Source organism: Borostomias antarcticus (genome assembly GCF_949987555.1).
Source record: "Borostomias antarcticus genome assembly, chromosome: 9".
NCBI lineage: Eukaryota > Metazoa > Chordata > Actinopteri > Stomiiformes > Stomiidae > Borostomias > Borostomias antarcticus.
Window position 1 is genome coordinate 8,828,989 of NC_140242.1, and position 12,500 is coordinate 8,841,488.

The window sequence follows — 12,500 nt, forward strand, 5'->3', positions numbered from 1 at the left end:
CGGTCTCGTAAATACCCCCAAAGCTTTCCTTAGGTGGTGATAATCGGGGTTCTGTCGCGGTGTCACGGTCTACTCCAATATAGCCGACAGACAAACACACCTGTTTGTATTCAGCGTCCGCAGAGAACTTTGACACCTCAGAGCTGAGGGACAGACCTGAGGTTCTGCTCAAATTAATATCAAAACATAAACATAGTAGCCTAGAGGATGAGGTCTGAGAAACTTAAAACAGTATTTTATCTGTACACATCGAGGTGTCAAACTGCGGAACATGATTCATGTGCAGCCTGAAAGAGAGATGGTGGATGCGTATTTAAGGAGCACCTGTGTTGCCCCGGGCAACATTCTTCTAATCTTTGTGTCTGTCTGGCATGGCACCGTTGAGATATATAGTGTGGGTGTTTGATTTCGCTTCCTGTTTGATACAGACCATGGGTATTCACCGAGAGGAATTTCACTGCGCCACTGACCTGCTGCCTGCCGTGACCTGGTTAGCGCCGTCAGCGCTCCTCACACAGACTACTGCTCTACTTTCCAGAGCTCACGCGAGGACCCTGCGTTTTTTCGCGCAGATCCACGGCGGACGGAGGTCTTCTGTGTTGCGGCTGCGTGTCGGGAAGGCTGCTGCCCACCTCGGCGCCCGTGCCTGACCGTGTACTAGTGTTGTCACGATACTGGAATTTCTAACTTCGATACGATACCTTGAAAAGTATCGATACTCGATACCATTTTCGATACCACGGGGAGAAATTGACAACATTGAGGGCATAAAATTTTCGATTTTTTGACCTGCTGAAAGCAGACTGTCTTCCTCAGCCTCGACAGCGCTCCAGACACACGGTCTATATCCAGGCCCTTGCTAATGGCTAGGTGTAGGTTGTGCCCAAAGCAGGGGACCCATGTGAAGTCCTGCTGAAATGGTTTTTTGTTATTTGAGGCATTATCAGTGGTGATGCCAGCCATATTTGACATGTCCAGCTCCCATGTTTCATGTACCATCTCCTCCAACGCCTCCCTCAAGCTGTCCCCTGTGTGCTCTGAGTGCAGCCCAACACAGCCCAAACACCAGCTCTGCATGTCCCAGGATTCTGTTATAAACTGCAGAGTTACTGCCATGAATGTGGATGTGGCCCTGCTGGTCCACAGGTCAGTGGTGCATGAAAAGAAGGGTTTCCCCCCCCAAGGCTCTCCATGATTTTATCTTTTGTTTCATTGTATAGGGCGGGGATTTCAGTGTACATGAAATGATTCCGTGAAGCAAGGGCATACTTGTTATTTAACTGTCCAAGAAGTTGTCTGAACCCAGGTTTCTCAACAGTATACACGGGGACCTGATCCATGCATATGTACTCTGCTACAGCCCTGTTCAGTTTCTTGGTTTCATTTGATTTTGCCTCATACTTTCTTTGTTGTTCAAATACAGCTAGTAGGGTAGGCTGTGTGTGTGTCGCTTTTGTTGCTGGTCGATTCTCCTCAGCTTCTCTCTGGTACTATAAGAGAAGAGAAATATCACTTTTAAAAACCTTGGTTTCTCTTTAGATCCGACCTTTAAAAATAACTATTATCTAATCTAATCTTAGAAATTAAGTAAAGTTAATAGTACTGTGTGTTAAGCATAACAGCATCCAAGTTGATTTACTGACCATTAACTCAAGATTCCTCAGGCTTGATAGCTGGTGCTGTCCTGTTAGCCCAACAGCCATTCTCGAAGCTAAGCTAACTAGCTCTAGTTTACATCCATGAGCTAGCTAGTAGTGAGCTAGCTAATTCCCCTCAGCTATTCAGACGCCACATTGACTGCTTTGGCCCATTGCTGGATAGCTTTGAGGGGGATTAGCTAGCTAGCTTAGCTTCACGTTAGCTATCTTATCTACCGCCCCCCCCACACACACAGTCAATGCGGCGTTTCGATAGCAAGCTCATGGATGTATTAAACTAGAGTTCATGTATTAAACTAAAGTTAATAGTTTACTGGGCCATTTTGTTTAATGTTTCAGTGATGTTGAAAGTGGAGCTGTCACCAACCTCTCTAAATTCTTTATAGAGATCCGCGTGTCGGTCCTAGAGGTGTTTTGCTAAATTTGTTGTGTTTGCACCTTTCGTTGGCACTACTCTGGAACAACGCTTGCAAATGGGCTTCGTGGCATCTTTAGCTTTTCCTTCGTCATTTGCTTCAAACCCGAAGTACTTCCAAACAGCACTTCTGCTGTTTTCTTTATCCACGAGTCGCGGAGGCTCTGCACTTGCCATCTTAGGAGCGAGTGAGAGGATTTGTTGACCAGACAGGTCTGTGAGGGGGAGGGGGCGGGGCCATGTGTGCAAAGCAGCAGCGTGTGTGCGCCTGTGTGTGTGTGTCTGTGTGTGTGCGCCTGTGTGTGTGTGCCTGTGTGTCAACAACTCGCTGTAGGAGAGAAGACAGAGCGAGAAAGCCAGCTGGTATCGATAGTGTGGAAAATATCGATATTGCGGGAAATTAGTATTGAAACTGTTTTAAATATTCAGAATCGATATGAATCGAAAAATCGATATTTTTGACAACACTACCGTGTACGTGTGCTGCGTTCCATTTGTATCAGAAACGTTGGGATTCTCGGCTTCGGAGTCCAACTCGACATCGATACGCCACCTGAACCTAGGATTTCCGCCATTTTACTTGGGGGAAAAAAATCTACCCCGACTTCATCGATGTCAGCTGCTGACGTCCATCAAGATGGATACTCCGTGCATCAACAATAAGTGAAAGCTGTAAAACGACTGTTTATTTGCTCTTCTGTATTATTTGTTCCCCGGCTGGCTAGCGTCGTCCCGGCCTTCCTCTCAGTCCGTTCAGCCCCCGACTCACCTGGCGCTTCCACTCTTAAAGTCACGCCCCCCCCCCCCCCCCCCCCTTCCCTTCGTAGACAACACCCACTCACTGACTCTGCGCTCACCCCACACAATCAGCACTACCCATTGCCAGCGCTACTATGAACCCACTCATAGACATACACACAATTGTATGGGATTCAAACTAATAAACAGGACTATTCACAGCCTGCTTAGCACCGCTGTGTCGCCCCTTAGATAGTTCTAGAGTGCAGTGAGGGCATCGGGAGGGGCCGCTTGTGACACTACTGTGTGTGGATGAGCAGTATTTTTGGCCTGAGCCTCCATCTTGGACGGTGCCACCATAATGGAAACTGGTCTAAAGACACGGTGCCTCCAGTGATATTTTCTCCCCCCATTCCGGCTCGGTCGTAACGGTTGACGCAAATCTCGCACACAGCCGTCTTTGTGAGCTTTCACCACGGCCCCCACACGTAACACGGATGTCCGAAATGACCGTGGGTTATTTTTGCCTGCTTTTTTCCATGAGGAATCCTGCCTCCTGCATTAAGGGGAGGAATGTAGTAACGAGATGCCCGTCGCCGGTGGACGCTCGCAGGGAAAGTTCCATCTCTGGTTTCCTGTTGTTGTGTCAGTCCCCGCTGGTATGACTGACGACAGCTAGCCTCCACGAGCACTATTTCGGATTTAGAAATACAATTCTTCATTCGCAGTTTTGGTCTACTCTGATCAATTTTAGTTGACTGGACTTGCATTACACGATTTGCAGTAACAGAGCATAGACTTAATACCGATAGCAACGCTGCCTCTTTTTGAAGCTTAACACTTTCACCTCATTTCAAGTCTGAGTACTAAGTATTAAAACCTCCCTGTTTTGAAAGCTTCCTCGCTAGCAGGTGTCGTACTGTAACGGGGATCTCCCGTATTGCCAAGCGCACTTTGGAACAAAGGCCTCGCTAAACAGGGCTCTGTTGACAGTTGAGCGGTCGGCTCCTGACAGCTCCGAACAAGAGCCAAAAATACAGCCCCACCAAGCCAACAATACCCACTGACGGTCAGAACCCCCACCGTTTTCATCGGACTGTCGGTCGGCCTCGGCGTTTCTCCAGGTTGAGCCGTTGGAGACGTCTACGCCGCACGCCGTTGTCTTCTTCTGCTGTGTGCGCGGAGGGGGCGAGGGGGCAGTGGAGGTGTCGTCTTGTAAAATCAATGGAACATTCTTTGTAGCCGGGCGCTGAGAAGAGAGGAGGGAGTAACGGATCGCGGGGTTCCGCTGCCTTTGTCCCTCCTCCGCTAGAACGCACAGCTTGTGGAATGTCTCCGCTCTCTTAAGCGCCGGTATGTGTGCGGTGTGTGTGTGTGCGGTGTGTGTGTGTTTATGTCCGTAAACTTTGACTTTAAAATACCGAGAGGTGAAAGAAAGTGAGAGAGCCAGAGAATAGAGGGGGAGCTTTAAGAGAACTCTCATCTGGCCAGCGAGCCAGATGTGTGTGTGTGGTGGGTGCGTGTGTGTGGTGGGTGGTGTGTGTGGTGCGTGTGTGTGTCGTATGCGTGTGTGTGGTGGGTGGTGTGTGTGTGTGGTGCGTGTGTGTGTTGTGTGTGTGTGTCGTGTGTGTGTGTGTGTGTGTGTGTGTGTGTGTGGGTGCGTCAGCCTGCCCCAGCTCCGCGCTGCTCTCAGGAAGTTTCCTCTGAGTGGAAACATCATGTGCTTGTGGGAAGCTCAGAGGAACTGCTCTCTCTCCCCACACTGAGAACGGAGAACGGAGAGAGGGAGACGGAGAGAGAGGGAGACGGAGAGAGAGAGAGGGGGGGGGTAGCGCAGCGACAGAGGGAGAGAGCGAGGGAGGAAGGAGGAGAGACGCCGCGAAGCCAGACTACCAGACAAACAGAGACGGAGCGTCGAGAGGGACGGACGGGAAGACGTCCGGAGCGAGCTGAGAGAGAGAGAGAGAGAGTCCCCCCCCCCTCCTCCTCCTCCGCTTTCATCCCGGGCGCAGCGTCGTCCGCTGGGCAATGCCATGCTGGCCCGGAGGAGCAGGGCGTCAGCTGGGTGCGTGACGGTGACGGCCGCCCCGAAGGATCTCCCCGCGGGGCCCGCCGAGCCGACGGCGGGCGCCCCACCGCCGCCCCCCTCCTCCCCCCCGCCGTCCCCCTCCGCGGGGGGCTGTCCCTGGGCTCGTCTGGCCGGGGCGGACGGCTGCCTGTCGGAGCCCTACTGCCTGTGGTTCCAGCTGCTGGCCCGGGCGTACTGGGGGGACGTGGAGCTGGGCTTCACCCAAGCCGAGCGCACCGTCTCCTGGGCGAGACTCAGGGAGGCGTCCAGGAGGAACTGCGTCCGCTCCAGGGTAAGGCTCCAGGGGTCGGCGCTCTCCGGACGCTCGGTGCTCTGAAAAGGGCCATTCAGTATTCATGCGCCGGATTGCTTTACGGCTGTCGTTGTTGTTGTCGTCGTTTGTTATTTTTGGACATATTTCACATTAGCAAGCTAGTGACAAAATAAACCCAAACTGTTTATTGTGATTTTTGTTCGTCTCGGGGGGAAATTGCAACGCACCGTCCGGGGCTTGTTGTTGTTGTTGTTTGTTTGTTTTTCACTAGACATATTTCACATTAGCAAGCTAGTGACCAAACAAAACAAAACAGTTTATTGTGATTTTGTGTTAGTCTCGGGGGGGGGGGGGGGGTAATTTCAACGCAGGGTTCGGGGCTGATATCTGTGTTCTGGCAGTATCAGCTCGGCAGTTGGCGTGACTGTATTCGGTTACATAGCTAGCCTTACTGTACAGACGGGGGGGGGGGGGGGGGGGGAGGGCGGGATGGGGGGGGGGCACTCTGTTTTGTTGTGTAAGGAATGTGTGCGTGCGTCATCCTGAGCTCCAGTGGCAGCCTCGCGCCGCGTCACTGACCGACATCTTTTGTGAGGCGGCCCACGTTCCGTGCGTGCGCGTGCGTGCGCGCCGGTGTCACGTTCCCCCCCCCCCCCCCCGCGCGGTCACTCCCGAAAGACGGTACGGGTTAGGGAGGCCTCGGCGTACACGCTGGTCCCGTCTGGAGACAATGGTCCTCGTTTCCTGTTGTTAACCACACGGTTTTCGCCTCGTTTTGACCTCATTTGGACCATCGCCGCCCTAGAGTTTGATTTCACAGTTCTCCATCTTTTTCAATAGAATTTCAGACACTCGAATTTTCCCATGATGATGATGATGATGATGATGGGAATGTGAGTGAGTGATGATGAAGAGCGAAGGCCTGCGTGTTGAGGGAACGGGAGAGGGGCGGGGGGGCGGGGGGTCACAAGGTCAGTGACTCACAGTTGGCTGAGTCCTCGGGTACTGGCCGGCGCTCAAGCAGGAACACGGGGTCCACGCCGGCAGGGCCGACCTTAGCCCGGCGGCGTCCAATCCCGGGGCTCGGTTTCGCCTCGCGGTCTCTGTGGCGGGAGGGGCTACGGGGACGAGGGCCGTATGGCGGCGCCGCCCCCCCGGACGAGTCGAATCAAATCAAACTTTATTCACAACGTCTCCCTCCCGTCCAAGATCTCCCTCATCTCACCCTGCGTTCATCCTGCGTCTCCTGCTTTATAATTCAACACGTTCACTATAGATGGAAACGGGCTCTCGCTCACTGTGTGTGTGTGTGTGTGTGTGTGTGTGTTGCGTAACTTGACAGGATGTTTGAAGTGACGGTCCAAAGCGGTCCATCAAACGGCGGCAGGCTTGTGATTCTCTCTCGATGTCGAGCGGCGGACCCGCACGTCTATCTGCGGCCAATCAGCGCAGATCCGCCGTGAGAAACGCCAGGGTCCGCCGCTTCCACCGCCGCCGCGCTAACGAGGCTCGGGGGGGGAGCGGTGAGCGCGGCCAGGCGCACGTCTCCACACCCTGAGACGATTACAGATTTGGATCGGAGAGCGAGATGGTGGTGTGTTTGACTCATCTTTTGTCAACTCCAATCCGCTATCTGCTCCTCTCCTCTCCTCTCCTCTCCTCTCCTCTCCTCTCCTCTCCTCTCCTCTCCTCTCCTCTCCTCTCCTCTCCTCTCCTCTCCTCTCCTCTCCTCTCCTCTCCTCTGTGGAGAGTGTCCAGCCGGAGTGATTTAGTGATTTCAGCAGGCATCCAGTTATGCAGAGACCCAGCCCTCTCTCCTGAGGCCTCTACATCTGCTACTCCCAGACAGGCCTGAGTGAGGAGAGGTGTGGAGGGAGGGGGGGGGGCAGGGTGAAAGAGGACAGAGAGGGAGAGAGAAACTGAGACAGAGAGAAAGATGGATAGAGAGAAAAGCTTGAGAGAGAGAGAGGGGAAACGCTTTATTTTGGACTCAAAATAAACATACAAGACAGATATTATTCAGAAAAGAAAGAAAAACCTGTGAGGAAAACTGGGACTGAGGCTGGGACTGAGGTTGGGTCTGAGGTTAGGACTGAGGCTGGGACTGAGGCTGGGACTGAGGTTAGGACTGAGGTTAGGACTGAGGCTGGGTCTGAGGCTGGGACTGAGGTTAGGACTGAGGCTGGGTCTGAGGTTAGGACTGAGGTTAGGACTGAGGCTGGGTCTGAGGTTAGGACTGAGGCTGGGACTGAGGTTAGGACTGAGGTTAGGACTGAGGCTGGGTCTGAGGTTAGGACTGAGGTTAGGACTGAGGCTGGGACTGAGGCTGGGGTTGAGGTTAGGACTGAGGCTGGGGTTGAGGTTGGACTGAGGCTGGGGTTTAGGCTGGGGTTGAGGTTAGGACTGAGGCTGGGACTGAGGGCCGGGTCGGGGGCCCAGAACTACTTGGCAGGCGGAGAAGCAGTTGGCCCGAGGTTCCTGTGGCGTCGTCCAAGGCAACCGCTAACGCACCCCTGCAGCGCTGCGGTCAGAGCTCGCCGTTTGTCCTGATGATGAATGTGACATCAGTCTCACCGCACAGACATCCCGCCACAGCGGGAGGCCGCCATGTGGTCGTCCCATCGACACGGCGGTTTAAACCAGGAAAGCCTCCGTTCCCGGACCCCGGATAGCGGCACGTCTCCCATGAATCCTTCAGGGAACGCCGGAGTGAGATTTTATGCCGTGCGGATATGTGCGTGATATATCCCAGCTTCAGAAAGGGATGGATTACACTGTGGCCTGCTACCTTTCTCTCTCTGTGTGTGTGTGTGTGTCTGTGTGTGTGTGTGTGTGTGTGTGTGGCGTGAGTGCGTCTGTGTGTCTAACGTCATGTTCAGGAAAAGGGGGTCGCAGAAGTAGGCTGGGGTGACTCACTCTGTTTTCTGCCGGGATACCGTTGCTACGGCAGACATTGGAGACGGGTCCCGTGTCTTCTGAACAGCTTTGTTATGAAGCAGCTCTACCGCCTGGGAGTTAGCTCAGAGACCCGCCTGCGCCAACACGGCCTGACATTTGCAAATAAACTCTGAGTGGTGTGCAACGGGATACGAGGCCGAACGGCATTATGGGATGCTCGCTGCGGCAGTGTGGGGCTTTTCAGCCTGTCGTTCTGTAGGTAACTCGACGGATAGCTGACCAGTCCTGCTCAACCCTGCTGTCTAACGCCGTGTCCTCTTTCGTCTGGACCCTGAACACGTGATAGCGACATCCAGGACACTAGTATTATTACTGAAGTCTATAGTACATCCAGGACACTAGTATTATTACTGAAGTCTGTAGTACATCCAGGACACTAGTATTATTACTGAAGTCTGTAGTACATCCAGGACACTAGTATTATTACTGAAGTCTGTAGTACATCCAGGACACTAGTATTATTACTGAAAGCTGTAGTAGCGCTCCATGCTCTGGCTCCGCGGACCGTACGACCCTGGGCAAACTCATCTGTGTTTACTTCCTGATTCCCTCCCACCCCCTGCTGTGCGTTCCTCAGCTCAGCGGTAACCATGACCGCCGGATGACTCGCGAGTTCCGTTGAAAGGAGCTCTCCCTAATTCATATACGGGTGAAAATCAGCAAGTGAAAGCTTTGGCTCTGACGAATAAACAAGTCGGAGAGGAGGCTAATGTTTAGCCTGGGGCCTGTTTTATCTGAGAACAGAGCGCACAGGCTTCTCTTTGTCTTCTCAAAGCCTCTTTTTCACCCCCGCTGACAAGGGAGGCACAGTGTGTGTGTAGCGGTGTGAATCTCAGGCTATGTCTTCATGAGTTTTCGGTTGTGTGACCTCGTTAAGGCCTGTCACTTTTGCTGTCTTCATTTAACAGGGTCTGGTCATTCATAGTCATGCTCCAGGTACCTAGTTTGGGTGTGACCATGAGATTGGCGCCAGAAGTGCTGGCTGGACTTAGATACATTATTGAGTCAGATCACCATGGATGGCGTGTAAACACAAGCTTCATGGCTAGAAGGCTAAAACCTGCTGGCCTAGTATCAATGAACAAGTATAATGATGTTCTTCTTCTCTCTCTCTCTCTCTCTCTCTCTCTCTCTCTCTCTCTCTCCTTTCTCTCTCCCCCCTCTCCCCTCAATCTCTCTTCCTCTCTCTCCCCCCTCCCTCTCCCCCCTCTCTCTCCCTCCCTCTTTCTCTCTCTCTCTCCCTCTCTCTCTTCCCTCTCTCCCTCCCTCCCTCTCCCTCTCTCTCTCTCCCCCTCACTCTCCACCCTCTCTCTCTCTCTCTCTCTCTCTCTCTCTCTCTCCCTCTCTCTCTCCCCCTCTCTCTCCCCCCGCCAGGCCAAACAGAAGGATGGGCGTGGCGAGCAGAGCGAGGCGTCGGCAGGCTCCCCGGCGGCGTTGGCGGGGGAGGAGGAGCCTTTCTCCTGGCCGGGTCCCAAGACGCTCCGGCTGCGCCGCACCTCGCAGGGCTTCGGCTTCACGCTGCGTCACTTCATCGTCTACCCGCCCGAGTCGGCCGTCCACTCCTCCCTCAAGGTGAGGGGCGGGGCGGGGAGCGCACGCCAAGACCCGCCCGCCTGGCGTACACTCAGTACACACAAACACACACACACACACACAGGAGACAGAGAGAGGGATAGGCGGCGCCACATTCAGACCATGTCAGCGGGGGGGAAATCGAGCTTTGTCCGCCCAGCTGGTCGTTAGCGTTTCTCGCCGGCACGTAGCTCGACTCACAGCGGAGCGTCGGGACGAATGTCAGTGCGGCGGGTCATCCCGAGAGGTCGTGGCGGTACGGCGCGGCTGTCGCCGGCTCGCGGCCGCCAGGACGTTCTAGCGCGGCTTGTCCTGTGATGTCACACGCGAGGCGTGTCGCGTCGGGATGCTGTCCGAGCTGCCGTCTCCCGCGCTCTGGGACGCGAGCCAAGCACCTACTGGTAACGTCAACATCCCGCTGCCCTTAGCTTTAATCCTGCCGCGCCGGCGTTTCCTCTCCACTAATGGACAGTGGCTGCCTGGTGTTCAGTAAATACAGGAAACACTACAGCCCCTTCCAAACGCTAATGACAGGATGCATCACGGCTCTTTCCAAGACAGATTGTCAGCAGCGTGGCTGCTAGCCGGGTGGCTATCTGAACTCCCAAGTGTTTTATACGCCGATAAATCCGTCTAAGTTTGGATTTGGTCACTTGTGTCCTGAAGTGTGTTTAGACGCTGTGTTCAGGGTGTTTAGAGCACTCACACACAGTCCTCCCCCCTCACGTATTTTGGCTGTGATCTTGACACTTTGCATGTGAAAAAGAATAAAGTCCTCCAGCCTAGTTGGTCCACAGTTCTATCTAGATGAGGAGGAACTCCTTTGTGTCTCTATACAGGGTCTATTTTCTCCTCAGACAACCCTCTTCTTGAGCCGAATTTGGGTTGTGTTATTGTGGCCTTATTTGACTTTTGAGTTTTAAATCATGAGATAGTGCGTGTCAGAGAGTTCAGCCTTCTCGTCTTCACATTGAGTTGTTTTTGCAAACCGCTGCTTTGCTCAGACAAACTGAAACTTTAATGTCGTGGATGATTCATGGATTCCCAGAGTTATGAAAGCAGCATCTCCTCCAGTAGCATCTGGCGCTGGTACCATTCTTTAATGCCCCGAGATCAGAGACTAGACGATGCGGCCAAGTCTGCCGTTTGCTGACTGTGTCCGAAACCTCACTTAACCTTCTTACCGTAAGACACAAGCTCAGGAGCATTCGGGAAGTATTCAAATTGAAATACTGTACAAGCGACCCCAAGATTTCAGCGGGTGAATCTTCACCGAGATTCTTGCGTAAGGCAGACATTCCCCCCTATTATAATTTGTTTTTCAGAGCTCTTGGGAGATGTGTGTGTCGGGGGGGGGGGGGGGGCTCAGCTTGACGAGGGTAAGGCAAACTCAGCGGATAGCCCAGTGGGAGTCGGGAGTTTTAATGGATATGCAGAGAGCATGTGTTACTGTTGGGGTACGGATTAGAGAGCGCTTGGCCGTGTGTGGGGCTTTCACCCGCGCTCAGAGGAAACGAAGGGTTTAGGCTCGAAGGAAACAGAAAAAACAAACACGCGAAGTGGCTTTTTCCTAAGCGCTACTTTCTCCCCCGCCGGCACGGAGGCCTTGTTTGGCTTTGTCCCCCCTGTCACATTTATTCCAATTAGCCGTGTTAAACGCCTGGCTCTCTCTCTCTCTCTCTCCCTCTCTCTCTCTCTCTCCTCCTCCTCCTCCTCCGCTGTCTCCACAGTCACTCACTTCATCTTCATTAGAACACCAGATGAAAATAAAAGATGAGTCCTCTGATGTTTATCTTTCTCTCTCTCTCTCTCTCTCTCTCTCTCTCTCTCTCTCAGGACGAGGACAACGGCAGTCGAGGTAAGTGTTGATGGACAGAGTTGATGGATCCTGACTAATAGCTCCCAAATCTGTAGAAATTGATGGCTTTATAACAATGACTTTATAACTATGACTTGCGTCATCACTGCTTGCAGTTGTGTTTCCCATTTGGAACAGCATCGGTGACAAGGCGCGCCCCCAGCCCTTAACCACAGAAAAGCCCCAGCAGCCTTTGCGCCTCGCACTCCGGCCTCGGACCAATCCCTAGACAGGTGTCCGGTTACACCGGTGATGTAATGCAAGGAGGTATTAGACTGCAATAGTAGTGGAGTACTCCCCTCTCTGGAGTCTTGTGGGATCCTGTCAGAGCTGTAGCAGGTCTGCTAGCAAGTCTGTTAGAAAGAGACCCCAGACGAGAAAAGCAACCTGCCTGAGATCAAGACGCAAACGACTCTCCTGCGCTTTCCATCGACTCCCTCAGTGTCACAGACAGAGAATCCCATAAAAATGAAAGTAGCCTAGTAAATGATCTTGATGATTCGTCGACCTCAATGGTTTTGAAGCAACGCCAAGCGGCGTATCGTATGAGGAAGATTGGGTGTTTGACTGAGCGTGATAGCGATCAGTTTTGATCTGTAGATTTGATCTAAAACGGCCCCTTGAATATCTGCTAACACAGCGTGGATGGAGTCCGTCCAGATGTGACATGACGTATTGCCGTCAGGGATATGCTCGCAGGGCCGCGCAGCGTGAGGCTGCAGGTGAAGGAAGTGTTCTCTGCAGGCCTGTTCGCAGCTGCACAGTGATGCAGAGTAGCAATGCCAGCTACTGTAGCTCCTGTAGCTAGCTAGTCTGGCTCTGCTCAGTGATTTATCTCCTGTAGCTAGCTAGCCTGGCTCTGCTCAGTGATGCAGGGCTGCCAAGTCTCACATATTGAGCGTGAGACACCCATTTCAGCCTATTCTCACGCAGAGAAATTACCAACCCTTAAATACTAG

At 53.0% G+C, this 12,500-nt stretch overlaps 1 protein-coding gene across 3 annotated transcripts in view; it reads left to right on the forward strand.

The window, feature by feature from the left end:
• The window catches only part of arhgap21a (Rho GTPase activating protein 21a), a 109,778-nt gene that overhangs the window by 54,476 nt on the left and 42,802 nt on the right, over positions 1-12,500 (forward strand). For 2 of the 3 annotated variants that reach the window (XM_084443296.1, XM_084443297.1), the window contains exons 1-3: positions 3,915-5,171; positions 9,486-9,683; positions 11,520-11,541. In XM_084443296.1, the coding sequence (XP_084299422.1) occupies positions 4,845-5,171; positions 9,486-9,683; positions 11,520-11,541 (547 nt within the window). In that variant the 5' untranslated portion in view covers positions 3,915-4,844. Of the gene's footprint in view, positions 1-3,914; positions 5,172-9,485; positions 9,684-11,519; positions 11,542-12,500 lie in introns of those variants that run through there. The other variant, XM_084443298.1, reaches the window with a different exon arrangement.